Source organism: Pan paniscus, chromosome 3 (genome assembly GCF_029289425.2).
Source record: "Pan paniscus chromosome 3, NHGRI_mPanPan1-v2.0_pri, whole genome shotgun sequence".
In the NCBI taxonomy this organism is placed as follows: Eukaryota; Metazoa; Chordata; class Mammalia; order Primates; family Hominidae; genus Pan; species Pan paniscus.
In genome coordinates this window covers 37,599,446-37,627,222 of record NC_073252.2, presented here as the reverse complement: position 1 = coordinate 37,627,222, position 27,777 = coordinate 37,599,446, and the positions used below count along the sequence as shown (strand labels likewise).

The window sequence follows — 27,777 nt, the reverse complement described above, 5'->3', positions numbered from 1 at the left end:
TAATTTTTTGTATTTTTAGTAGAGATGGGGTTTCACCGTGTTAGCCAGGATGGTCTCTTTCTCCTGACCTTGTGATCCACCTGCCTCAGCCTCCCAAAGTGCTGGGATTACAGGTGTGAGCCACCACGCCCAGCCCAAAAGCACATTTTAAGGCAAAATATAATTATATTCTGATGACTGATCAATCTGGGTGATCTATGTCACTGTTATAATATCCATCAGAACAAGTACAGAAAAAGTGACTTAGTATATAACTTCATTTCTTCTAACATATACCGTATTATGGCTTACAATACATATGCTTGCACACAAGTACATATATATTATAAATAATTTGTGTCCCCATAAGAAAATTTTAAACTGGGTCAGTAGTAATGAAAACATCATTGTGCAGGGAAAAATTAAAAATATGTAAAATAAGCTAATGGAAATGAATGACAAAGCAAGTATTCTTAAAATTGGCTGCTCTTCCTTTCTTCCTCCTTCCCCATCCCTTTCCTTCATGTAATTGCTCTTCATTGAACACCTTTTATATTCCAGGCATGATGACAGCCGCTTAGGATACAATGGTGAGAGAAAACAGAACATTGAGAAAAATAATCCATTATGGAGCCCTATAAAAACTGAATGTTTGTGTCTCCCAGAAATTTATATGTTGAAACCTGATTAGGTTTCAGTGTGATAGTGTTAGGAGGTGGGGCGTTTGGGTGATTAGTTCATGAGGGCAGAGCCTTTATGAATGAAAGTCGTGTTCATATAAAAGAGATCTCAGAGAGTTCCCTTGCCCTCCTGCCCTGTGAGGACACAGCAAGAAGACCGCCATCTGTGAGCGGGAAGTTGGCCCTCATCAGGCACAGAATCTGCAGGTGCTTTAATCTCAGATTGTGAATTTCTGTCAGGGAGGCTCTGAATACACAGGGCTGGTCTGGCTATAAATTGAAAAAAATTATATGCTGGTCATAACTCCAATGTCAAGCAAAATCTAGAATATATATACATATATTCTGTAATGTAACTATTAAGAAGGGTGAGAATTTTATTTAAAAATGGTTCCTTTCGGTGGAACTCTTGTGATAATATTTTTTCAGTAATGAGAGCCTTTCAATGGAAATTTTCAACCCAAATGAAAAAGATATTTTCATAGCTACCAGTGTCTAGTAAGCTGTGTCATGAGCATCAGTACATTTTACAAAGGGTTTTAATTGAGCAAGCTGGTTAAGGAAGCCAGTTAAAGGAGCTTATAAACATATGTCTACTATTCTTTTTAAGGAAGAGTAAGAACTTGTTATAATGTAGATAAGGGAAGATGCCAGAAATCTGGACATCATGAGCTACTACAGAAAGCAGCCTTGGACCCATCTCTTTTCTAGTCATCTGTGTAAAATGCTAGCAGGTTGGATTAACAGCTTGCTACATTCTGAGAGCATCATGAAGAGAAAGGAAGCGGTCAAACTGTAGTATCTATATATAATGCATTATAATCAGAGATATGCTCTGCCACCTTTGACTCCCAGAAAGCAATTCAACTATAACTTGACATTGTTATCACATTTATGAAAAGAGTGTATCAAGCAGAAGTGTTGATCACAAATGGAGCAAAAAACGAAATACAGATAAACTAATTTGGCAGAGCCCATCTAAGCTTGGCTCAGGGGGGATAAATGCTGTACACAGAATGCCTGGTATGGTATAGACTTAAATATACCTAAATAAATGAGAGCTATGATACAAAGGCAACTCTACAGAGTTATTTTTAGAGGCGAAGTGCATGCTTATGATTTTATGGGAATTTTATTCACAGTTTCTGATGCCTATCTATAAATATTATAAATTTTAGAATTTTAGGGCATTATTAGAATATTATATTTATTTTCTGTTTTTGCATGTTCCTTAATGTCCTGAAATTTAACCAGTGAGAGCATCCACTGAAGGTAATGGTGGAAATAGGTTTCCAGTCCTGGTAACTATTATCCTTGAGGAATTAATTTCTTTACGATTCCCAAGGCCACTGAGTTTTGATGTTCTCAGAAGGGCACCATTTTAGAGTCTAATTTATTTCTTGTCCTCTCCTGTTGTTTAAAAAGGTGAAACTAGAAGTGTGAAAAATTACATTCAAACATAAACAATACACCTTTAACAGGTTCTATCCAGTATTCTTATTTCAAGATTTCTAAAAATATAATATATACTATATCCGTTTGAAAGAGTTGGCACGTCAGCAATTTTGATTGTGCAGACATGATCTTAAAAGGAGTTTGAACGTAAAATAAGTAAAATTGTCATGAGCATGTATATCTTCAGGAGATATAACCCCAAGCAGAAAACACTCCACTTGTAGTGGCTCACATGAAATTTCTCATCTTCACATGGCTATCTATGTGGACACAGTTCTTCACTGTGTGGGGAAAGCTAGGACAAGTGTTTGCCAGTGAAATAACCAAACACTGGAGCTGTGCGATTGTAAATAAGAGGATGACTTCCCCAGACTGGTGTTTTTTACATAAATAATAGGAAAGCTTCACTCTAGGTACTTTTTTCTAAGACAGCTCTTGAAGGAACAGGGTTGTTCTGTCTTTGATAAAGGTGAAGAGCCTGAGCCTCAAAGGTGGATCTAAAGGTTCCAAAGGAACAAGGATATACCCTGATCTATATATTTAAATATAGTACTTATTCCTGACGATTGTGGTATTTTCAGGAAGACTTTAAATAAGACCTAATTTTTAAAAGCAGCTTCCTTCTGGAATTTGTCAAAATGGTTTGTAACTTCTCTGAGCTTCACCCACATGGATCCAGTGAGAATGATTACCAAGTGCCTTTTAGGTTTTCACGAATGCTTTGCCGCACCATTTCAAAACCAATCTGAAAACGCAGCTATTATAGTTTTTCCCTTTATAAATTTTTACTATCAACTTTCAAAATAAATGCTACACATCTGACTACTTTTACTAGTTGTGTTTGTTCCCTGGAAACTATGACTGACATATTCCTTCAGTTCTGTAATTTCCTGAGCAACTTCTAATGATAAAGCTTCCTTTCCATGGCTGAGAAAGGCCAACAGGTGAGCCTCTGTACGCAGAATGCTTGGTATGGTATAGACTGAAGTATACCTGAATAACTGGGTGGGTTTTTACTTTAATGTTAAATTTGAGCCTACCAAATAGCTGGAGAGGTTTTTATTTTAATGCTAAATTAGATCCTACCAAATCCCTTGTGCCACACCCTCTGATGGCTTCCCATCTCGCCCAGAATAAAACACAAGGTTCCTATTACGGCCTGTGCCCAACTTCTGTCCTCATCTCTCCCTCTCTGTAAAAGTTAAAAAAAAAAAGAAAAAAAAAAGTAAAGCTATCTTTTATTTTTCCTGCTCCTGGAATTAGCTAAGCACGTTCCTGTCTCAGAAATCTTAAATCTGTTGCTCCCTCTGCTGGGAATTCTCTACCTTAGATGCATATGGCACTGTCAGTTCTGATTTTCTTCCGTAATTCAGGTCCAAAGTCATCTCCTTTTTGCCCACCTCATCTAAATCTGGATCCCCACATCCTTTATCAGTCACTATTATCCTATGACTGTGCTTTATTTTACTCCTAATACTTACCAATCACTTTTGATACGATCTTGTTCATTTATTTGATTACTTGGCTATCATTTATGAATATATATTTTATGAATATTTTTCCTCCCTCTAAAAAAATAAGTTGCAGGAGGCCTGAGACCTTGTGTTTTTACTCAGTGTTGTCTCCCCAGTGCTTGGCATGTAGGAACTCAATAGATCCATTAATATTTGCTGGATAAGCAGGTGAGTGATGAATGAACAGCTCAACTGAGAAATCATGGCAGAATATGGTCAATTATATCCGGGGCCACCTCTGGCTTCTTTTAAAATCACATTTTCTAGAGAAGCCTTAGAGTTAAGGGAAGGCTTTTCTATAATTAAAACAAAAGAACATTTGCTTCTCCAGAACATGGGAACATTTAGAAAAATTAAATTTCACCAGGCAGTAAATGAGATTAAATTTGCAGGGCATTAAAGGGAAGCAGTAGATGTACCTATTAATGATACATTTCTTATTTTACTGAAGGTATGGGAAAATTACCTGAGAACAGGTACCTCTTAGCCTGGCTGTGTTTCATTTTACCCTTTTCGTGTAACAGCTTTACAGCAGCCTTAAATATCTTCTTGATCTCATCTGATATCTCTTGCCATGTCTTCTCATTTTCAGCATTGGTAGAAGGCTGCATCTATAGAAATGTAAAAGGGAGAAATTAGTCTTATAATCATCAAAGAAAAATAATATTTAAGAACAAGAAAATTTCTATTATTTGAAGGCCTACTATGTGCCAATACTATGATAGGTGCTTTACAGACAGTGTCTAATTTAATCTCAATAACCCTGAAAGTTAGAAATTATTTCTGTGTTGCATGTGAACTTGACCAAGTTACACAAGGGTGTGATCCAAATACAATGTGTTTGTCGGACTTTCTTATATACCATGCTTTTCCCTTTTGAGTTTTGATACAAATGCCATAAGAAAATAATCTCTGGTGTCCTCCAAAGGGGAGAGAAAGTTAAAGGGGAGGTGCTCTTATGTTATATCTAATTGTCTTTATTTGTTTTAACTTCATTTGTTTTGATGGTCCACTGGGAGATAAAATGGGAGGACTGCCTACCAATAAAGTAACATTTATATAGTCTTGATAATCTTATTCACACATTCATTTATTCAGTAATAATTTATGCAGAAATATCATGTGGGGTTTTAGGAATAATCTCAATTTCCCTAGTGGATCATAAAGATAAATGAAGAAACAATTAAAGCAAATTAAATAGTAACATATGAGAAAATCCCCCAGATCATGGTAGAAACTGGTTTCTTGGGGTATCAGGTTCTTTGCTATCTATATTTACTCCTGGCATCTTTAACTGGGAAATGGTTTGGGTTTACCCCAATATTCTCACCCAGAGAAGCAATATTGTTACAGATAATTACTTTGAATAATATATGTGAGGGAGAAGAAGAAAAATCAAGGATTCTGATATGATTTCCCATTGCACAGAGAAAATGTGTTATGTTGGATACCAGAATGACAAATACACAGATCCCGAAGTGGAGAACTGCGGATAACCCACAGCTGTCCTCTTGGAACTGCCTGGGTGCTGACTGAATCAAGGACATTCTCTTTGGCAGAGGGTTGGATATCCATGCCTTCTTTGCAATCTCCCTAAATATTCTACTCAATGAACAGGTCCACCTTTCCCCTCTTCCTTTTTCATTTGCTTTTAAAGGACCTATCATAAACTTGGGAGCCAAGTTGGAAAGTAGATAATAACGTTTCCATCATGCTCAAGCATGAATCAGTCTCATTCCATCACTCTCTATAAGATGCGTGAATATAAATGAACTGTTTAAGATGTTAAAGAAAAAATATTAAGTTAAAATTTAAAAAGAGACTATAAATAATAGCTAGGTAGATTTTACAAAGGCCTTCCTCCCACAGAAAACAAATGCACACATGAACCTTTCACAAAATAAAAACTGTAACTGTCAAACTTGAAAACTCAATGTATAGACAGAGTGAATACAGCTGAAGAAAAAAATTGGTGAACTGGAAAAATAATCTGAAGCTATCTTCTGGAAAGCAGCACAGAGATAAGAGAATTGATCATGTGAAACTGATCATGATTATGATGATGATATGATTATGATCAGTTTCACGTGATCAATTTTCTTGATTTTTTTTTTCTTCTTCACCCTCACATGTATTATTCAAAGTAATTATCTGTATGAATATTGTTTCTCTGGGTGGGAATATTGGGGTAAACCTAACTGATCATGTGGAATGATCTATTTTCATTGATTATGTGAAAGAGAATTAGAAGCTGTAGAGGACAGATTGAGATGGCTGAAGGCAAATGTAATTAAGGAGCACAAGGAAAGAACAGAGGGAACAGAGGAGAGGCATTGTTTGATGAGATGATGACTGAGAATTTTCTAGAATTAAGAGACTATATGAATTCACAGATACAGTAAGCATGACATATACCAATCAGAACAAATAGACACAGTATAGAAAACTGGGCAAAACAATAATTTTTCAGAGAAGCAAACAAAGGGAGCTTCATTAATGGAACTTTAACCAATTAATATTAAGAATTAATAATAAATTATTTCATTAAATTATTGTTTAATAATACCAATATTAATAAGTAAAAATCAGTATCACTAGTAAACCTTCATTGATGGAACTTATAAAGGGTATACTTCAGGAGGAAGGAAAATTAGCCTAGAAGGAAAGTCAGAGATGCTAAATGGAAAGGTGAGTGACAATTTATAGTTTCTTAGCTTTGGATTTAGTTTTTTTCATTAAATTTTAAAGGTGCACAATGTGATGTTTTGATCTATGTATATACTGTGAAATGGTGACCACAATCAAGCTAACTAACAAATCCACTACCTCACATAATTTCCTTTGTTTTGGTGGGTGGTAAGAACACTGGAGATCTGCTCTCTCAGCCAATTTCAGGTTTATAATTAACTATAGACACCATGAAAGTTTGTGCCCTTTGACCAACATCTCTCTATTTCCTCTAAATCCCAGACCTTTGTAAATACACTTCTACTCTCTGTTACCATGAACTCAACGTTTTTAGATTCCACATGTAAGTGATATCATATGGTATTTGTCTTTCTGGGCCTGGCTTAATTCACTTAGCATAATGTCCTCCAGATTCATCCATGTTGCTGTAAATGGTAGGATTGCTTTCTTTTAAAAAGACTGAATAATATCACAGTATGTGTGTATATAAATGTTCCTTAATTTCCTTCTACATTTTCTTTATCTTTTCATTTGCTGACAGACACTTAGACTGTTTCCATATCTTGGCTATTGTGAACAATTCTGCAATGAACCTGGGAGTGTGGATATCTCTTCAAGACAGTGATTTTATTGCCTTTGGATATATACCCAGAAGTGGGTAGTTCTATTTTTAATTTTTTGAGGAACTGCTATACTGTTTCCCAGAGAGGCTGCCCGAATGTACAGTCCCACCAACAGTGTAACAGGGTTCCTTTTTCTTCGCATCCTCTCCAACTCCTATTATCTTTTGACTTTTTGATGGCCATCCTAACGGGTGTAAAGTGATATGGCATTGTGGTTTCATTTGTGTTTGCCTAAGGATCAGTGTGGATTTAGTTGTTAAAAGGAAAACCTGGGGCCTAGGGCAGAGTAACTTTCTGTCTACTCTGCCTTTTCTGTGCAGCACCACCCCGGATGACGTAAATGGTAACAAATGTAGTAATGGACAGATCCATAGGCTGGAGGGAAAGGCAGCTTACTGCATTTCTATTGCTTCTCAGCATTTCTGACTTGGGTCTGAGGTAATAGGCTGCTGGCACCGAGTTCTCATCTCGACAGTACCACTCCTCCAGCAACTTGGTCTCCAGCTTTGCCTCTATGGCGGCATCCAAAATCATTTCAAACTCTGAGGCTTCAACTTCTCCAGGGATTCGGATATTCCCATATTTTTCACCTAATAGTCCCTGTGTATCAACAAGAAAGTTCAATTTAGTGTATCACCAAGAAAGTTCATTTTAGTATTCACATCACATGGTCACTGAATAAATATTAATCAATAGATAACAAGATACATTGCTCCATCAGTTTTCTCTTTTGGTCACAGTGGATAGTTGATTTCCTAAGTAAAATTAGATCAACTATATTACAACAAATTATTTAGAGGCTGAGAAATGAGACTGCATATCACATCAGATGAATTCAAAATAAAGAGTTTTTGCAGCCAATTTACTTTCTCAAAGTTTACATAATACAACAAAAGCTGATCTACTCTGAGATTTGTTTGTTCATATCAAAGAAAAACGATGTGCTAGACCTTAAAAATGTCAAACATGTAAAGCCTCAAACCAAAGAACTGCTCTGTCAAGAACTGATAGCATAATTCTAAGCTTCAGATTCACACTGCTACAATAAAAAGAAGTATGACATCACTGAATGTGATACTACTAGTAACCCCACTGGCAACTGAAAAAAAAATTCAAAATTAAACAAGAGAGCATTTTCTCTCTATTAAATTGGCAAAAGAAACCTCTCACAGAAAAACAATGAACAAATATGTACTCAGCCTTATGTCAAGGTGTGAGAAAATAACCATAGAGTGCTGATGGGCGTGTAAAATGATCTAGCATTTGAAGCCTAATCAGGCAATATGTATTCAGAGCCCTAAAAATCTATATAACTTTTTACTTGGCATTTTTTTCTTCTGGGAATTTGTCTTTAGAAAATAATTAAGGATGCAAATCAGGACTTACAAGAATATTTATGCTGAATTAGTTTCTTTGAAAGAATTGTGTAATAACCTAAATGTTCATTCAAAGGATGTACTAAATTGTATCATACAACTATATTGACTTAGAAAGATGTATACAAGTATATGTTAAGTGAAAAGGGTAAGTTATAAAATGGTATACATAAGATGATTCCAGGCTGAGTGCGATGGCTCTTGCCTGTAATCCCAGCACTTTGGGAGGCTGAGGCGGGTGGATCACTTGAGGCCAGGAGCTCGAGACCAGCCTGTCCAACATGATGAAACCCCGTCTCTACCGAAAAGTATAAAAATTAGCCAGGCATGGTGGCATGTGACTGTAATCTCAGCTACTTGGGAGGCTGAGGGACAAGAATTGCTTGAACCCAGAAGAGGGAGGTTTCAGTGAGCCAAGATTGCGCCACTGCACTCCAGCCTGGTCAACAGAATGAGACTCTGTCTCAAAAAAATAAAAGATGATTCCAGTGATTTTGATATTTATATATAGAGAGAAGAGAGAGAATATTACGTACATATGTTAGAAAGAATATCATGCATATATGTATACACAAACATACCTAAGAAACATTTTATAAAAATACAAAGCAAGGTTATTAAGGGCTATCTTTGGGTGGTTTTAAATTTACATAGGTCATTTAATAAGTTTATTATTTTTTATTAAAAACCTTTTTTTGGTATACATATGTATTATTTTGTAGTGAGAAAACCAGCAGGTATTTAAACATTTTAAATTTGGTGGTGTAGGCTGGGCCTGGTGGCTCACACTTGTGATCCCAGCACTTTGGGAGGCCAAGGTGGGCAGATCACCTCAGGTCAGGAGTTTGAGATCAGCCTGGCCAACATGGTTAAACCCCGTCTCTACTAAAAATACAAAAACTAGCCGGGCATGGTGGTGTGTGCCTGTAATCCCAGGTACTGGGGAGGCTGAGGCAGGAGAATCGCTTTAACCTGGAAGGCAGAAGTTGCAGTGAGCCAAGATCATGCCATTGCACTCCAGCCTGGGCAACATAGTGAGACTCCATCTTAAAAAAAATTAGTGGTACTGCCTATTTGCTTTGTGGAGCAACACTTTCAAGGTTGCTGAGAGTGTCTGCTTATGCCAGTGGTTCTCACAATGTGGACCTGGAACCAGCAGCATCTGCAACACCTGGGAACATGTAAATTCTCAAGCCTCATCCCAGAGCTACTAAAAAATAAACTCTGGTTACAGAGCTGAGCAATTTATGCTTTAGCAAGTCCTCCAGGTGGCTGAACTTCTGGTTTAAGCTAGTAAAACTATTAGCTTATATAGCACTTGGTATTTCAATTAATCTTCATCTTATCTAGCAGAAATAAGGAGGGAACACAAAGGACCTCTTACATAAGCCTACAGTAACCAAAGCAATTTGTCTGCTTTATTGTATCCATGAGACACTTTCTGTTCAATCTGGGGGCATTTTTCTTCTTTCCTCTTGTTGATTAGCATTTTAGCATAAACATCAAGCTGTGTTTATCCACTGGAAGGTGAATTTCAGGTTTGGTTTCCCTAGGGGGCATTTCTGACTACTTCTACTGCCTATCCAGTATTCACAGTATTCTTTTCATCTGATACAGGCAGCTGAAAGAGTAAGAGAAGTCCTTGGTAGATCTGTGTCCACGTAAATTCATGACCTAAATTCTACAACACAATGGTAAGCTCTCTGAGGGAGAGACCAGAGCTGTTTATTCCTAGCTCACAGAAATGATTAAAACACATGTTTGTTGACTAAATGAATGAACCAAGACAGAGAAAGAAATCATTAAAGTTTGTTCTGCTCTTCTCTGAAGCTTCTTTCTGTAGTCAAATAAAATAGTTCAGCTCTCAATAGGTAGAGTAACAATTTGGGAAGGTACCAGTTTTGTCAGCAATACTCATTTCAGCTGTATTCCTTAAGCAGGTACTGTATAAACATATCCCTGGTTGGACCATGTCCTCTCTCTCTCCTTAGCACATAAGCCATCTCATATAACTGGTTTACTGAAGGTGACTGTGGGTAACTGAATTCACTTCCTCAAAGCTCAAGCCTCCTCAGTACTGGCCTCAATGACCAGAAAGGAAGTAGATCTAACCTAGCTGTTCTTTTTGGCTGCAAAAGTCCCTTTGGAAGGGGCTAGAATGGAGGGATGCCACATTATTGGTATCTATTATTTCAGCGTGGTATATGAGGGTTCTACAGAGGGTGTGCTAATCCCAACCCACTGTATTAGCCTGAAGGCCAATTAAGAGCACTTCTATTTTAATCTACATTGGGCCAATCTTGATAACAGGTTTATGTAACACAAATGATGTATCTCAAGTTGTTTCCCAACTTCTAATGGTTCCCTCTTCCAAAATCTCTTTTGCTAAACAAATAGGCATAACCTTTTATTTTATCACACACACAGAGGAACATTATCTCTTTTAGGGTAACCAACCTGGTGATTATCCCATTATCTTGCCTAATTCTGGACACTCAGCACTCTTAGTCAGGGTTGTGTGCCACTAAGAATGAGGTTTTAATGCTCGGATGTGCCATCGAACAGACCCACATGGGCAAAACAGGGAATAAGAGAATGTCTAAGCAGTAGGCATTGGTAGAATTCAAGAAAGTATACAGATGGAGTTTGGTCATTGGTGGAGGACCAGGTAGACAGGCAGCACATTAAATATGGGATTTAGTAATTGACACCACTCCATCTAGTAGCCAATTAGGTCTTGGAATATCATGGACTAGCTACTACAATCCAAGGCAAGACCAGCTGGGTTTTGGGCATGAAGCAGGGAAGAGGACAAAATAGAGAGAACAGAAACAAGATCTTGTCCCTGGACAGCACCATCATGATTGCACAGCAACGTACTGTTGGTTCTTCAACTTCTTTCTGCTCTAAACAAGGCTGGTCTTAGAGACTAGGATTCAGTCAAATCTATGGATTGGTTTCTAAAATATGCTCCACAGATCATCTACTGGATGATATGCTCCCTGGATCTCCCAGGGTACTTGCTAAAATGTAGGTTGCTAGGTCCATTCTCAGATGGAAAGAACATTGTGAGCGAAGATCCAAGGAAACTGCATTTTAAAATGAGGTTCCAAAGGAATTCAGAATTTGAGAGCCATTGCTATGGGCAATGCATATGTGGTCTCATGAGGAATGGTTAGCAAGTACTGAAGGGGCAGAGCCTGGACCACAGAGGATCATTTCAAAAATCAAGAGCTATTTAAAAATAATAATTTCTTTCAGTTGAGCACCTGGCACCAAATACTGTAATTATTTAATCGATATAGTAAGGCAGAATGTTCCTTAAAGATTACTAAAGAAGAAAAAATATCCTCATCCCATTCAAATAACAAATACATATTGAGTGCCTACTATATATAAAGTGGTAATACAGAACTTCAGAAAAGTAATAATATGCTATAGGCTTAAAGTTACTTATTGGATTGTTCTCCCTTACTCTCTTCCTTCTCTCTATTGATTCTTCCTTTAGGTGGAATGCTCATAAATCATGAATCAGTTAATTTTTAGGAGTCTAAGACAGGATTCTACCTCAGTCTTATCTTGCTATTTGAGAAACAGCAAAAGTGAATTTTGCTTCCACATTTTTCAGTAAGATATTTTTGGTTTGTGTATGTGTGTGTAGTTACAGTTCTAAGATAACACACAAATATTTACAAATAAGGCAATGCACAAATATTTTACCAGGACCAGAGTCAATTTAGAGAAGGGGGCAGTCCAACTCAGTTGCAAAGTCCAGCTCATACGGTCAATGGACCAGAGCAGGGGTGGAGATGGAAGACCAAGTTCAAGAGGCTAGCAGCTAAACTCTAGGCAGCAAGATGGATTCCACTGTTTTGTTTCCTAATTAGACTATTCCTTAGCTCTGCAGCCATGGGGAGTATCCATGAATGACTTTAGGGCAGCCACAGCAGCTATGAGCAAGAAGGCATCCTTTGCTGTTCACTGGCAATAGAGTATTCATTCCAGCCACTGAAAGAGAAACAGATTTTCCACATCCTTCTGACCCCAATTCTCAAAGAGCTTGCTTTTTGCTTAGTTAAACCAACTTTGCCAGTTTGTAGGGAAACACTTGGTGCAGAGATGAGAGACTACATTGAATTTTGCATTGAAGTCCACTTTTATGAGTTACACTGTTGATCCATCTGCCTATGACCCTAGACAGAAGAAATTGCATATGACTGAAAGAATTTTCTTTTTATTGAATAGTTTAAACATTCTGTCAATACATAGGTGAAAATAAACACATGGGATTTTGCCTGTCTGTAGAAATCTATAGTCACCTCTCTCCCATCCACCTTACCAAATGTGGAAACACATTTAAATTGGCCTATTCTTAAACACTGAAGACACATAATATCAGCTAGGCAGAAAGCAACAATACAACACTCAAATATAATCTGGGGAGTTAAGTCCAAAAGGCTGAAAAATCTAAGAAAAATTTATCAGACTTTTATGTAGTTTCTGCATGTATAATTCTAGAATAACAAACACTTCCTGATGTTTTGGAATTGGATACAGGTGGTGTTTGTACAACACTGTAAATGTAGTAAATGTCACTGAATTGTTCACTTTAAAATGGTTAATTTTATGTTGTATGAACTTCACCACAATTAAAAAATACTTTCCAAACTATTGAGCTCTTTAGAACTAGGAACTTAAATGTAAAAAGACTCTCTACTTTTTAAAATCTCATTTTCCTTCTTTATATGCTGATATAGCAACATCTTTGAAAGCCACTGCTTTCAAAGGCTTAGAGATAACATTTTACCTCCTCTCAATTGATTTTTTTTCTTTTCCATTGGGCAAATATTGATTTCTCTCCACTCTGCTCTTCATGTGCAGTTAGCTCTGCTGCAACTGAGAATCTTTGGGGTCTGAGTCTATGGCATGCAGTTTGTATTGTACCAAATAGAACAGAGGAATAAGTATTCTTGAAGGTGTTGATGAGCTCAGTGTGTCTTTGACTTTACTCTGTGATGGGATGTCAGGAAAGACAGGTGAGGATAGAGTATTTGGGGTTATGGATGCCATGCTTTGCTGGGCGTGAGGCAGCTGCTCCCTGGACTGCTGTTTATGAGCCATTGCTCATGGGAGAGCTGTAAAGGAAAAGAGATCTCCACTCATCCTCCTCCACAAACTGGTGCTGGAACAAGCTGAAGCACATACTCTTTAAATGCCCTATTCTCCCAACCTAATCACTGGAGCAAGGCAGGTGGGTCTGTTTTTCTCTTTCTATAAGCTTCTATTTATTAAAATAAAATTTTATGATTTTATGCATAATTTTCCTTCATATATGATTCATTTGACACTCAAGAATCTGTGAAGTAGGGAGAGACACTAAGGCTCCCAGACCTCAGCAGGCTTGCCCAAGGCCATGTTTCCCAGAAGACAGGGTAGTACCAGCAACTGAATATGGGGCTTTAAATTCAATAACCCCATTCTTTCTACTTCATCAAGTTATTGTGCTACTTCCTCTTCTGAGAGTATCTTAGAGTAGCTCATTTGATTGTGATAGCTCTTGTAGGCAGTACCCTTGGCAGGGCTACCATGTATGAATGTGCACGCTGTGTACTGCACAACTCCATGGGGCACTGTTCACAATGACTATGGCATGTTCAATGTTATAGCCTTGGGTATTGGTATTCTTTCTACCTGATTTATTCTTTTGGGTGGGAGGACAATGGTGGTTGTGATGTATTCCCTGGAGCTCATGGCCAATGTTAAGAACTCTACTGTGGAGTGAGACCACCCGAACCCCGCCAAAGAGCCAGCAACACCTTATTCACAACTTAACATTATTTTCTCAATGATTTGGAAGTCAAGAAGCACCTATACATCTATTTGAATTTGTAATACAAACATAAGATACTTTATTTAGAAGTAAATTACAACTCAATTACTCAAACTTTAAGTTTCTTGTGTCACAAGTAGAAATGGGAAATGGAGAAATGGGGATGTGATGGTTAATTCTATGTGTCAACATGACTGGACCACAGGATGCCCAGATATTTGACTTAACATTATTTCTGGTTAGGTATGCGATGTTGTTTCTGGATGATATTAGCACTTGAATTGGTAGACTGAGTAAAGCAGATGGCCCTTCCCAACTGGGTGTGCACCATGCAATCCATTGAGGGCCTGAATAGAACAAAAAGACAGAGTAAAGGAGAATTTGTTCTCTCTGCCTGACTGTTGAGCTGAGATATTGATCTTCTGCTCTTGGACCGGGACTTATTCCATTGGCACTCCTGTTTCTTTGGCCTTTGCACTTGGACTGGAATTTATACCACCAGCTTCCCTAGGCCTCCAGCCTGCAGATGGCAGATCATGGGGCTTGTCAGACTCCATAGTTGCACGGCCAATGCCTTATAATAAGTCATCTATATATATTTGATTGATTTTGTTTCTCTGGAGAACTCTAATACAGGGGGAGATGGGAAAATGATAATAAATTGCAAAATAATAATGACAAGGGACTAAAACATTCCCTGTTAAAATAATGTCCACATTAAAGATAATCTAGATAAGGTCTTTAAGAAAGGTCATATTTTTGGCACCAACAGACATGAAGGTAATATTTTTGGAAAACTGTTAATTTCTTAGTTATTACAGATACACGCTTGTATGCAGGGTTGCCAAGAAGGAATGTTAGCAGATATATCTAGCACATTAAGTATTTTCATTCCAAAACATTCAATTATCCAGATATCCATGATGGTTCTGATGGCTGATAATAATTTGATATTTACTGGCATCTCTCTATGGGCAAAAAAAAAAAAAATCAATTTCCTACAATGTGTACACAGTGAGCCTGTGTTTCACATATTACGAATATGAGTCTCTGAAATAGGATATATTGACAAAGGGATACATTCATGGGTACAAATACTTAATCTAATCTGCAGATAAAGAAAGAATATTTCGAGGTTAGTAGAAGGCAAGGCATTAGGAGTGACGTAAGCAGATTGTTTTGTCTCTCTGAGTTTCAGCTTTCATATTTGTTAACAGAGATAAAACTGTTCCCTTGTATATTTATCTGGCCACATATCTCCTCTGGTGCATCATGAGAATCAAACAGGTGAGAGTGAAAGCACTCTGAAATGTAAAGCACTTGGCAATACATAAAGTATCACTATATAAACATAGTTTATAGAGAAACACATATATATGGCATACTAATACATATATACACAGAATAGAAACAAATGCTGAGAGGCACAGCTGGACAGATAGAATAATGAAGTATTTCTGACTGGAAAGACAAATAGAGGCTAGAAGGGAGGAAAAAAATGCAGAAGTAGTTGTTTACAGGTGGTATGAAGGTAAAAAAATGTGTGGTCAGATAAGTACAAACTTATCAATGTTCCAGGGGTGGAGAAAAAGAGCTTTAAAATAATTATGCTGGGTTAACTGCACTAGCTAGCTGGAACCACGGCAACAGATGTACAGAGTCACCTTTATAGAGAACAGGCAGTACTTTAAGGGCAGGCGGCAACCCACATGTAAAACAGAAGTTTCAGAAATGAAGCTGTTTGTATTATAATCAGTGTGTTCATAGCTATGTTTGCAGGAATTGAGTTACTTAAATTCAGTTTCTCTATAAAGAAAGGCCAGTATTGCTATGGACTAACTTGTGTCTCCTCAAAATTCGTATGTTGAAGCCCTAACTACCCATGTGACTGCATTGAAAATGGGGCTTTCAAGGAGATGATTAAGGTTAAATAAACTCATAAGAATGGAACCCTGAACTAATAGAACTGGTGCCCTTATTGGAAGAGAGACACCAGAGCTCTGTCTGTCTAGTAAGGACACAGTGAGAAGATGGCCCTTATTCTAGTCTGAAAGACAGCTCTCACTGGAACCTGACCATGCTGGCACCCTAATCTTAAACTTCCAGTTCCCAGACTGTGAAAAAAAAAATTCTGTTGTTTAATCTACACGTCTACAGTATTTGTCCTTGTGGCCTGAACTGATTAATACAAGCATACAGATGAACAAAATGAATGTGATTTTGTCAACATAAGGTCTGCTGTGTTTGGCAGTGATCGTAAAATGAGGCGGTCAAGTCATAGATTAGATAATTTAACAATTTCATCTAACATATAGCAGAATAACTAAACTGATGCTTCAATCACATTTCTTTGAGAGCTAACAATTCTCAGCTTTCTCAAAATCACATTATAGTTTTACCTTTCTTGAAACCGACATTTGTGGTTTAATTATAGTTATTAAATTTACACACATAAACTCACTGCTGAACTCCTTATATTAATAATAATTCTGCTTTTTACTTATTGCAAGATGCTTTTGCCTGTAAGGAAGTTTCATTACTTGGAAAACACTGAACACAACCACTATTCTTTAGAAATATCAGAACAAAGGGAACAGCCATAAGGGTGAAAGAGCTGCATAACAGAGTCACATGGAATGGAGCCATTCTGGAGTTTGCTGTTAACTTACATTACTTCCAAAGTACAGATTACAACCCTAATCCTGGCAGTTGTCTTACAAAATTGAGAACTGTGAAATGTGTAAGGATTACTGGAATTCTAAAATGCTAGAGAAAGAATTCATTGGGAAAACGAATACAAAAGGAGCCGAGTTTTCAGAGGGGTAGTGGAGACACAGTTTTGGACATATTAAAAGTGAGATGTCAAATTAGCCGGGCGTGGTGGTGGGCACCTGTAATTCCAGCTACTCCAGAGGCTGAGGCAGGAGAATGGCGTGAACTCGGGAGGCAGAACTTGCAGTGAGCCGAAAAAAAGTGAGATGTCTGTGTTATTCAAGTGGCGCTGTCCATGAAGAATTAGATATGTGGATCTGTGGGCCGAAAGATTAAGCTGGCTGGAATAGTAGTCCTGGCGGTTATCAAGGATTCATTCAATAAATTCTTATTGAGTACTTAACCTTTTAGGGTGATCAACTCTTTCTGTGTGCTCAGGACTGTCCTAGTTTGAACACTCAAACCGCCCAGGAACCGCCCCTGCCCCAGTCCCAAATAAGCCAGGACAGTTGGTCATGCTAAGACAGTCATGCTCCCTGCTCCTTTTGTGCCTTTTTTCTTCCTTTTTATTTTTTTGTTTTTGAGACAGAGTCTAATTCTATCGCCAGGCTGGACTGGCAGTGGTGCGATCTCAGCTCACTGCAACCTCCACCTTCTGGGTTCAAGCGATTCTCCTGTCTCAGCCTCCTGAGTAGCTGGGACTACAGGTGCACACCACCACACCAGCTAATATCTGACTGCTAGGAGAGCAGTCAGATACCTGTATGGATTAGATAGTTTGAGGGGCAATTACAGAGTGGAAAGAGGGTGGAGCTGAGGATCACCAACCTTTAGCTAGGCTACAGAAGCAGAGGGAGGAAGAATGGAAAAGTGTCACTGAAGTCAACAGAGAAGAGAATAATACTCAAGACATTTATACAGAGCTGTTATAGAGCAATAGAACAATGGACAAAGGACATGAACAGGTAATTCATATATGCAAAAAGATAAATGTAAGTATGAAAAATAATAACGCTCACCCTATTAACAATCATAGAACTGCAAATGAAAGCACAAATGTGATAAGATCTTTTTGCTTATCAAACTGATAGAGGAAAATAATGAGCATACCCATGGTTTCTAGGCAACTAGGAAACAGGCACTCTCAGACAGAGTGCCAATAAAAATGAGTATAACATTTTGAAGATGTAGTTTGGCAGTAGATATAAAATTTCGCTTTTAGAAATTCATCCTATTTGCAGAAAGATTTGTGTGCAAAGGAGTTCAACAATTTTTAGCTTATATCTTGGCCTTATTCTATAAGAGATGTTTGATTTACCAGTGTTAATATAAACAAGAAAACTGAGAGTAAAATTTCCCAAGATGATGAATTCCTATAATGTGTGGTACATAAGTCTGCTCTAAGTTTTCATTTTTCTAATTCTGAGAAACTAAAAAACAGAGAAATAAAGAATAAACAACCCAGTTTGACAGCTCAACATTTTGTCATATTTTCAAGTGGTTTTTAAAAAATTAGTAGACTATTGAGAAGTGTCTGTTTATATCCTTTGCCCACTTTTTCATGGGGTTGTTTATTTCTTGTACATTTGTTTAAGTTCCTTGTAGATTCTGGATATTAGCCCTTTGTCAGACGGATAGATTGCAAAAATTTTCTCCCATCCTGTAGGTTGTCTGTTTACTTTGATGATAGTTTCTTTTGCTGTGCAGAAGCTCTTTAGTTTAATTAGATTCCATTTGTCAATTTTGGCTTTTGTTGCCATTGCTCTTGGTTCTTTAGACATGAGGTCTTTGCCCATGCCTATGTCCTGAATGGTATTGCCCAGGTTTTATTCCAGGACTTTTATGGTCCTAGGTCTTATGTTTAAGTCTTTAATCCATCTTGAGTTAAATTTTGTATAAGGTGTAAGGAAGGGGTCCAGTTTCAGTTTTCTGCATATGGCTAGCCAGTTTTCCCAACACCATTTATTAAATAGGGAATATTTTATCCACTGCTTGTTTTTATCAGATTTGTCACAGATCAGATGGTTGTAGATGTGTGATGTTATTTCTGAGGCCTCTGTTCTGTTCTATTGGTCTATATATCTGTTTTGGTACAAGTACCATGCTGTTTTGATTACTGTAGCCTTGTAGTACAGTTTGAAGTCAGGTAGCATGATGCCTCCAGCTTTGTTCTTATGCAGCCAATGAAAAAAAAAGCTCATCATCACTGGCCATTAGAGAAATGCAAATCAAAACGACAATGAGATACCATCTTACACCAGTTAGAATAGTGATCATGGTGATCATTAAAAAGTCAGAAAACAACAGATGTTGGAGAGGATGTGGAGAAATAGGAACGCTTTTACACTGTTGGTGAGAATGTAAATTAATTCAACCGTTATGGAAGACAGTGTGGCAATTCCTCAAGGATCTAGAACCAGAAATACCATTTGACCCAGCAATCCCATTATGGGATTTATAACCCAAAGGGTTATAAATATATATATATATTTTTTTTTTTGGGAGAAAGATCACAGAATTTAAGTGCCATTTTCATGATATCAAGGATATTTACCATCAACATAGTTTATGAGTGTTGACACTGACCTTGAGCACCTGGCTAACACAGTGTTGGCTTTCTCCACTTTCAAGTTATTCCTCTCCCCTCATTTTCATACTGTACTCGTTAGAAGGAAATCATTATGTGTAGCCCACATTTAAAGGGTGAGAGTTATGCCCCCCTCTTTTAGAGGAGAGTAACTACATCATTACATAATCTATATAATTTGAAATTATTCTGCATAGAAGACTTGTCTCTTCTTCCCTATTTATTAATTTATTAAACAGTTTATTTATATTAGTATGGACTCATTGATATATATTCAGATTTTGGGTTATAATCCAATACTACTTTATTTTGTTGCTCAAGTTTTTCCAGCTTTGGCCATTGGGAGCTCTTTCGTTGGCTTCCTGGGCCCTTTGACTTACCACCCTTCCATCCTTTTTTTAAAGAACTCCTTACTTCCTGGTACTACAAGATACTCCAGTCCCAGAATAATCCATTTCTCTAAGGAGCCCTTATTCCTTTTATTAGAGAATATTATTAGAAATCAAGATCTGGGTGCTAGATGTTGTTGTTGCTACTTTGCTGTCATTTCTTTTAGGTCCCCTCTATTGACGGAGCAAATAATTATATGTGCATATACTAACCTCTGTATATACATATATCCATAAATATTTCTATCTCTGCTGTATATTAAATTATTAATCTTAATCTATATTAAGTTAAGCATGAGTTCTCCATAAGCAAATATCTCCAACTTTGACTCATTACCATGGATCATTCTAGCCTCCTCCTGTTGCTGATCTGTACATTCAACCCCAGTTGTGAGAAACCTGAATCCTGCCCTCTGCCAATTACTTAATTGTTCAATTCCAGGATACATGTATAGCTGTATGAGAATTGTTAGTCTCCTCCTTGTGGGAAATGATTTAATCAACAAAAGCACTGTATTTATTTACAGTTCCTTTTGGCTTCAGGCCTCCAGGCTCCCTTATTTCCAATAGATCTTTTTAAAGTAAAGGAAATATAACATAACATAAAGTTGAATTCCCTTTTGACCTGCAAATCCAGGCTGATTCTCCTCCTCCTTCCCAAGGTGCAACTATTTTTATACATTTGTTATATACCCCATTAGTCTATTAGCAAATTCCATATATATAAATATACCTCTATATGTTTTTTATTTTAAAATTTACATACATTATATGAGACATATTTTGTACTTTTAAAATTCATTTTTTTTGCAATGGCTCTATGTCAGTAAGTTTAAATCCAATCTATTCTTTTGTATAACTGTGATATTCCATCCCAAGAATGTGCCACATTTTCACCATCAATTTCTTTCCTGATGAATATTTAGATTCTCCCAATGTCTTTTTTGCTTTTATAAATATTACCATACTAATGATCCCATCATTAAGCCAGCAATTTTCTTTTTAAAAAAATTTTTAAGAGAAATATATTCTAAATTTTATTTATTTTTTAATTCGATAGGTTTTTGGGGAACAGGTGGTATTGGTTAAGTTCTGGTATTGGCATTGAATAAGTTCTTCAGTGGTGATTTCTGAGATTCCTGAACTCATCACCTGAGCAGTATACACTGTACCCAACATGTGGACTTTTATCCTTCATCCCCCTCCCACCCTTTCCCCCCAGTTCCCAAAGTCCATTGTATCATTCTTATGCCTTTGCAACCTCATAACTTAGCTCCCACTTATGAGAACATATGATGTTTGGTTTTCCATTTCTGAGTTACTTCACTTATGATAATGGTCTCCAATTCCACCCGGGTTGCTGCAAATACCATTATTTCATTCCTTTTTATAGCTGAGTAGTATTCTATTATATGTACATCTCACATTTTTATCCACTTGTTGATTGATGGGCATCTGGTCTGGTTCTATATTTTTGCAATTGCAAATTGTGCTGCTATAAATATGTGTGTGCAAGTATCTTTTTCATAGAATGTCTTCTTTCCCTCGGGTAGATACCCAAGAGTGGCATTGCTGGATCAAATGGTGGATCTACTTTTAGTTCCTTAGGGAATCTCCACACTGTTTTCCACAATGGTTGTACTAGTTTACATTCCCACCAGCAGTGTAAAAGTGTTCCCTTTTCACCACATCCACACCAACATCTATTATTTTTTGAGTTTTTGATTATGGCCATTCTTAAAGCCAGCAAATATTAAGGGCTTTATATCAGTGGAAATGATACCAATGTATATTTATATATTTTATGTACATATATAAAGGTATATAAATATATTTATTTAAAAAATATAACAAATATAAGTTCCATGCTCAGACCGATTTCTCACTCCACACTTAAAAGCCTGGACTCCAGTCCTGTTTTGGCACCTGTGGATCCTAGTTCTCACAGCTGCTGTCCAGCTGGCTCGGTCCCTACCCCGGCCTGGATACACTGCACAATGCCTGGCCCACAACAGGCTCTCACTTCTCCTGCTGCCTTGTGGGGGGCCAGCCCTAGTCAGTGCGTCTAAGGGTTCTTTCAAGGCTGCCTGTGTGTGTGCAGATCCTGCTGAGGCCTTTCAGCCATGCTTGGAATGCCTTACAAAACAGCTGAGTTGCCCATACATCCTGCTGATCCACTGCTCCAAGGGAAGTTTCTTCTTTTTAACTGAGGAATCAGCAGACAGGCCTGGGAGGAAGGTTGGCCTGTGCATCATGGGCCTGAGAACTTGACGGAGGGAAAGCTGGCTCAGTAAGTGTTAATTGTTTAAATGGTGACACCAGCGTCATTAATGGGTATCCATTATGAAGGCCTGGGCTTATGAAGTGTTCTCTTCAGTATGTGCCTAATCCTTAATTGGACTTTCGCATTTTTAGGTTTTGGATATTGAGTGTCTTTTGCCTATTTTTTTTTTTTTTTTAGACGGAGTCTTGCACTGTTGCCCAGGCTGGAGTGCAGTGGTGCGATCTCGGCTCACTGCAAGTTCCGCCTCGCAGGTTCACGCCATTTTCCTGCCTCAGCCTCCCGAGGAGCTGGGACTACAGGCACCTGCCACCACGCCCGGCTAATTTTTTGTATTTTTAGTAAAGGCAGGGTGTCACCGTGTTAGCCAGGATGGTTTTGATTTCCTGACCTGGTGATCCACCTGCCTCGGCCTCCCAAAGTGCTGGGATTACAGGCGTAAGCCACCGTGCCTGGCCTCTTTTGCCTATTTTAAAGTAATGATTTATCTACTTGGCATCACCAGCTTCTCCACATGAGAAGGGGGAATATGAACGAATTCTAGACCATTCACTCATTTGATCTTTAGAACCACATTGTGATGCACTACCTCCACTTTAAAGCCAAGAGATCTGAGAGTGAGAGAGGTCAAGTAACTTGCCGAGGAATCTGATCCCAGGTCTCCTCTAACTTCAAAGTCTATGCTATTTCTCCCATACATGCGTTCTTCAGGGAGATTTCCAAATAGCCCGTTTATCCCTTCAGATATCTTAAAAACTCTTTAAAACAAATTTCAATAGAAAACAAATGCCTAAATTGCCTTTTATACTTTCATTTCATCCCAATATATGTCTTAAATAAAGGACATTGAATGTAGTTTAACTTTTATTAATATGGATGCACCGACAGTGGTTCAGAGCAGAAGCTCTCTGCTCTGTGACCTCAGCCAAGTTACTTAACCCCTCTGTGCTCCAGTGTGCTCCCTTATCTGTAAAATATAGAATCCAACGATGTCAATTCCAGTGGATTTCCCTGTGGATTAACGGCATTAATATAAGTAAAGAAATTGGAAGGGTAACTGACACATAAATGCTCTATAAAGGCTTACAGTGTTATTACTGATGAATTAATCAATAATCCACCATTGTATAATGTGTTGATCCAATTCTTTTATACTTTTTTGGTTCTCCAAATGTCAGGCTATAAGATGTGATTTTTCCTGCTGTCACTGTACCCACTTCCAGCAGTCTTCCTTTACTAGATAAAATCTGGAATGAGAAACTAGGCAAGCCAGCTTTTATAGAAGTGTACATTAAATAAGTCTGAATGATATTAAACAAGGTAAGATTCATGGCTTTAGCAGAGTCTTGTTACAGCGACTTCTGGAGCATAAAGGTAATTTATCTTTGTTTATTTCTAGGTGTTGAGTTTTTTTTTTTCAGGGCTGGCTGAGGCCACTTAAAGCTGATCTCTAGATGAAGAGGGTGTACTTCTCTATAAGGTGAAGAAGTCTAGTGTAGGCAGTAGTAATTTTTAAAAAGAGCTTATTGTGAAAAATTTCATATATGCTCAAAAGTACAGATAATAGCATAACAAGCCCCCAGATACCTATTACCAGTTTTACCAACTATCAACATTTTGATAATCCTATTTCAGAATCCTATCGTTTGATCACAAAAATTCCTTCATCATGAATTTTTTAAATAAAAGTTTTAATGTAATCCTAACGATACTATTACATTCAGTAGAATTAAGGATAATTTCTTTTTTTCTTTTTTTTTATTATACTTTAAGTTCTAAGATACACGTGGAGAACGTGCAGTTTTGTTGCATAGGTATACACGTGCCATGGTGGTTTGCTGCACCTATCAACCCGTCACCTACATTAGGTATTTCTCCTAATGCTATCCCTCTCCTTGCCCCCCACCCCCTGACAGGCCCTGGTGTGTGATGTTCCCTTCTCTGTGTCCATGTGTTCTCATTGTTCAACTCCCACTTATAAGTGAGAACATGCGGTGTTTGGTTTTCTGTTCTTGTGATAGTATGCTGAGAATGATGGTTTCCAGCTTCATCCATGTCTCTGCAAAGGACATGGACTCATCCTTTTTTATGGCTGCATAGTATTCCATGGTGTATATGTACCACGTTTTCTTTATCCAGTCTATCATTGATGAACATTTGGGTTGATTCCAAGTCTTTGCTATTGCGAACCACACCGCAGTAAACATATGTGTGCATGTGTCTTTATAGTAGAATGATTTATAATCCTTTGGGTATATACCCAGTAATGGGATTGCTGGGTCAAATGGTATTTCTAGTTCTAGATCCTTGAGGAATTGCCACACTGTCTTCTACAATGATTGAACTAATTTACACTCTCACCAATAGTGTAAAAGCATTCCTATTTCTCCACATCCTCTCCAGCATCTGTTGTTTTCTGACTTTTTAATGATCACCATTCTAACTGGTGTGAGACAGTATCTCACTGTGGTTTTAATTTGCATTTCTCTAATGACCAGTGATGATGAGCATTTTTTCATATGTCTGTTGGCTGCATAAATGTCTTCTTTTGAGAAGTGTCTGTTCATATCCTTTGCCACTTTTTGATGGGGTTGTTTGCTTCTTTCTTGTACATTTGTTTAAGTTCTTTGTAGATTCTGGATGTCAGCCCTTTGTCAGATGGATAGATTGCAAAAATTTTCTCCCATTCCGTAGGCTGCCTGTTCACTCTGATAATAGTTTCTTTTGCTGTGCAGAAGCTCTTTAGTTTCATTAGATCCCATTTGTCAATTTTGGCTTTTCTTGCCATTGCTTTTGGTGTTTTAGACATGAAGTGTTTGCCCATGCCTGTGTCCTGAATGGTATTGCTCGGGTTTTCTTCTAGAATTTTTATGGTCCTAGGTCTTACGTTTAAGTCTTTGATCCATTTTTTGTATAAGGTGTAAGGAAGGGGTCCAGTTTCAGTTTTCTGCATATGGCTAGCCAGTTTTCCCAACACCATTCATTAAATAGGGAATGTTTTCCCCATTGCTTGTTTGTGTCAGGTTTGTCAAAGATCAGATGGTTGTAGATGTGTGGTGTTATTTCTGAGGCCTGTGTTCTGTTCTATTGGTCTATATATCTGTTTTGGTACCAGTAACATGCTGTTTTGGTTACTGTAGCCTTGTAGTATATTTTGAAGTCAGGTAGCATGATGTCTCCAGCTTTATTCTTCTTGCCCAGGATTGTGTTGGCTATTTGGGCTATTTTTTGGTTCCACATGAAGTTTAAAGTAGTTTTTTGTAATGCTGTGAAGAAAGTCCGTGGTAGCTTGACGGGGATAGCATTGTATCTATAAATTACTTTGGGTAGTATGGCCATTTTCACGATAATGATTCTTCCTATTCATGAGCATGGAATGTTTTTCCATTTGTTTGTGTCCTCTCTTATTTCCTTGAGCAGTGGTTTGTAGTTCTTCTTGAAGAGGTCCTTCACATCCCTTGTAAGTTGTATTCCTAGGTATTTTATTGTCTTAGTAGCAATTGTGAATGGGAGTTCACTCATGATTTGGCTGTTTGTCTGTTACTGGTGTATAGGAATGCTTGTGATTTTTGCACATTGATTTTATATCCTGAGACTTTGCTGAAGTTGCTTATCAGTTTAAGGAGATTTTGGGCTGAGATGATGGGGTTTTCTAAATATACAATCATGCCATCTGCAAACAGAGACAATTTGACTTCCTCTGTTCCTATTCGAATTCCCTTTATTTCTTTCTCTTGACTCATTGCCCTGGCCAGAACTTCCAATACTATGTTGAATAGGAGGGGTGAGAGAGGGCATCCTTGTCTTGTGCCCATTTTCAAAGGGAATGCTTCCAGTTTTTGCCCATTCAGTATGATATTGGCTGTGGGTTTGTCATAAATAGCTCTTATTATTTTGATATACGTTTCATTGATACCTAGTTTATTGAGAGTTGTTAGCATGAATGGGTGTTGAATTTTGTCAAAGGCCTTTTTTGCAACTATTGAGATAATCATGTGGTTTTTGTCATTTGTTCTGTTTATGTGATAGATTATGTTTATTGATTCACATATGTTGAACCAGCCTTGCATCCCAGGTATGAAGCTGACTTGATTGTGGTGGATAAGCTTTTTGATGTGCTGCTGGATTTGGTTTGCCAGTATTTTATTGAGGATTTTTGCATCGATGTTCATCAGAGATACTGGCCCTAAATTTTCTTTTTTTGTTGTGTCTCTGCCAGGTTTTGGTAAAAGGGTGATGCTGGCCTCATAAAATGAGTTAGGGAGGATTCCCTCTTTTTTGTTTGGAATAGTTTCAGAAGGAATGGTACCAGCTCCTCTTTGTATCTCTGGTAGAATTTGGCTGTGAATCTGTCTGGTCCTGGACTTTTTTTGGTTGGTAGGCTATTAATTACTGCCTCAATTTCAGAACTTGTTATTGGTTTATTCAGAGATTTGACTTCTTCTTGGCTTAGACTTGGGAGGGTATATGTGTCCAGGAATTTATCTATTTCTTCTAGATTTTCTAGTTTATTTGCATAGAGGTGTTTATAGTATTCTCTGACAGTAGTTTGTATTTCTGTGGGATCAGTGGTGATATCCCCTGTATCACTTTTTATTGTCTATTTGATTCTTTTCTCTTTCCTGCTTTATTAGTCTGGCTAGTGGTCTATTTTGTTGATCTTTTCAAAAAGCCAGCTCCTGGATTCATTAATTTTTTGAAAGTTTTTTTGTGTCTCTGTCTCCTTCAGTTCTGCTCTGATCTTAGTTATTTGTTGTCTTCTGCTAGCTTTTGAATTTGTTTGCTGTTGCTTCTCTAATTCTTTTAATTTTGATGTTAGGGTGTCAGTTTTAGATCTTTCCTGCTTTCTCTTGTGGGCATTTAGTGCTGTAAATTTCCCTCTACACACTGCTTTAAATGTGTCCCAGAGATTCTGGTATGTTGTGTCTTCATTCTCATTGATTTTAAAGAACACCTTTATTTCTGCCTTCTTTCATTATTTACCCAGTACTCATTCAGGAGCAGTTTGTTCAGTTTCCATGTAGTTGTGTGGTTTTGAGTGAGTTTTGTAATCCTGAGTTCTAATTTGATTACACTGTGGTCTGAGAGACAGTTTGTTGTGATTTCTGTTCTTTTGCATTTGCTGAGGAGTGTTTTACTTCCAATTATGTGGTCAGTTTTAGAATAAGTGTGATACGTGCTGAGAAGAATGTACATTCTGTTGATTTGGGGTGGAGAGTTCAGTAGATGTCTATTAGTTCCGCTTGGTCCAGAGCTGAGTTCAAGTCCTGAATATCCTTGTTAATTTTCTGTCTTGTTGATCTAATACTGACAGTGGGGTGTCAAAATCTCCCACTATTATTGTGTGGGAGTCTAAGTCTCTTTGTAGGTGTCTAAGAACTTGCTTTATGAATCTGGTGCTCCTGTGTTGGGTGCATATATATTTAGGATAGTTAGCTCTCCTTGCTGCATTGATCCTTTTACCATTATGTAATGGCTTTTTCTCTTTCATTCTTTGTTGGTTTAAAGTGTGTTTTATCACAGATTAGGATTGCAACTCCTGCTTTTTTTTTGCTTTCCATTTGCTTGGTAAATATTCCTCCATCTCTTTATTTTGAGCCTATGTGTGTCTTTGCATGTGAGATGGGTCTCCTGAACACAACACACTGATGGGTCTTGACTCT

At 37.6% G+C, this 27,777-nt stretch overlaps 1 protein-coding gene across 3 annotated transcripts in view; it reads right to left on the bottom strand.

Annotated features, from left to right (window-relative positions):
* Nucleotides 1-27,777, bottom strand: part of NWD2 (NACHT and WD repeat domain containing 2) — a 204,088-nt gene that overhangs the window by 11,344 nt on the left and 164,967 nt on the right. For all 3 annotated transcript variants that reach the window (XM_003832152.5, XM_034958433.2, XM_034958434.2), the window contains exons 4-5: nucleotides 7,336-7,539; nucleotides 4,095-4,239 (exon numbers count right to left, since the gene is read on the bottom strand). In XM_003832152.5, the coding sequence (XP_003832200.3) occupies nucleotides 4,095-4,239; nucleotides 7,336-7,539 (349 nt within the window). The remainder of the gene's footprint in view (nucleotides 1-4,094; nucleotides 4,240-7,335; nucleotides 7,540-27,777) is intronic.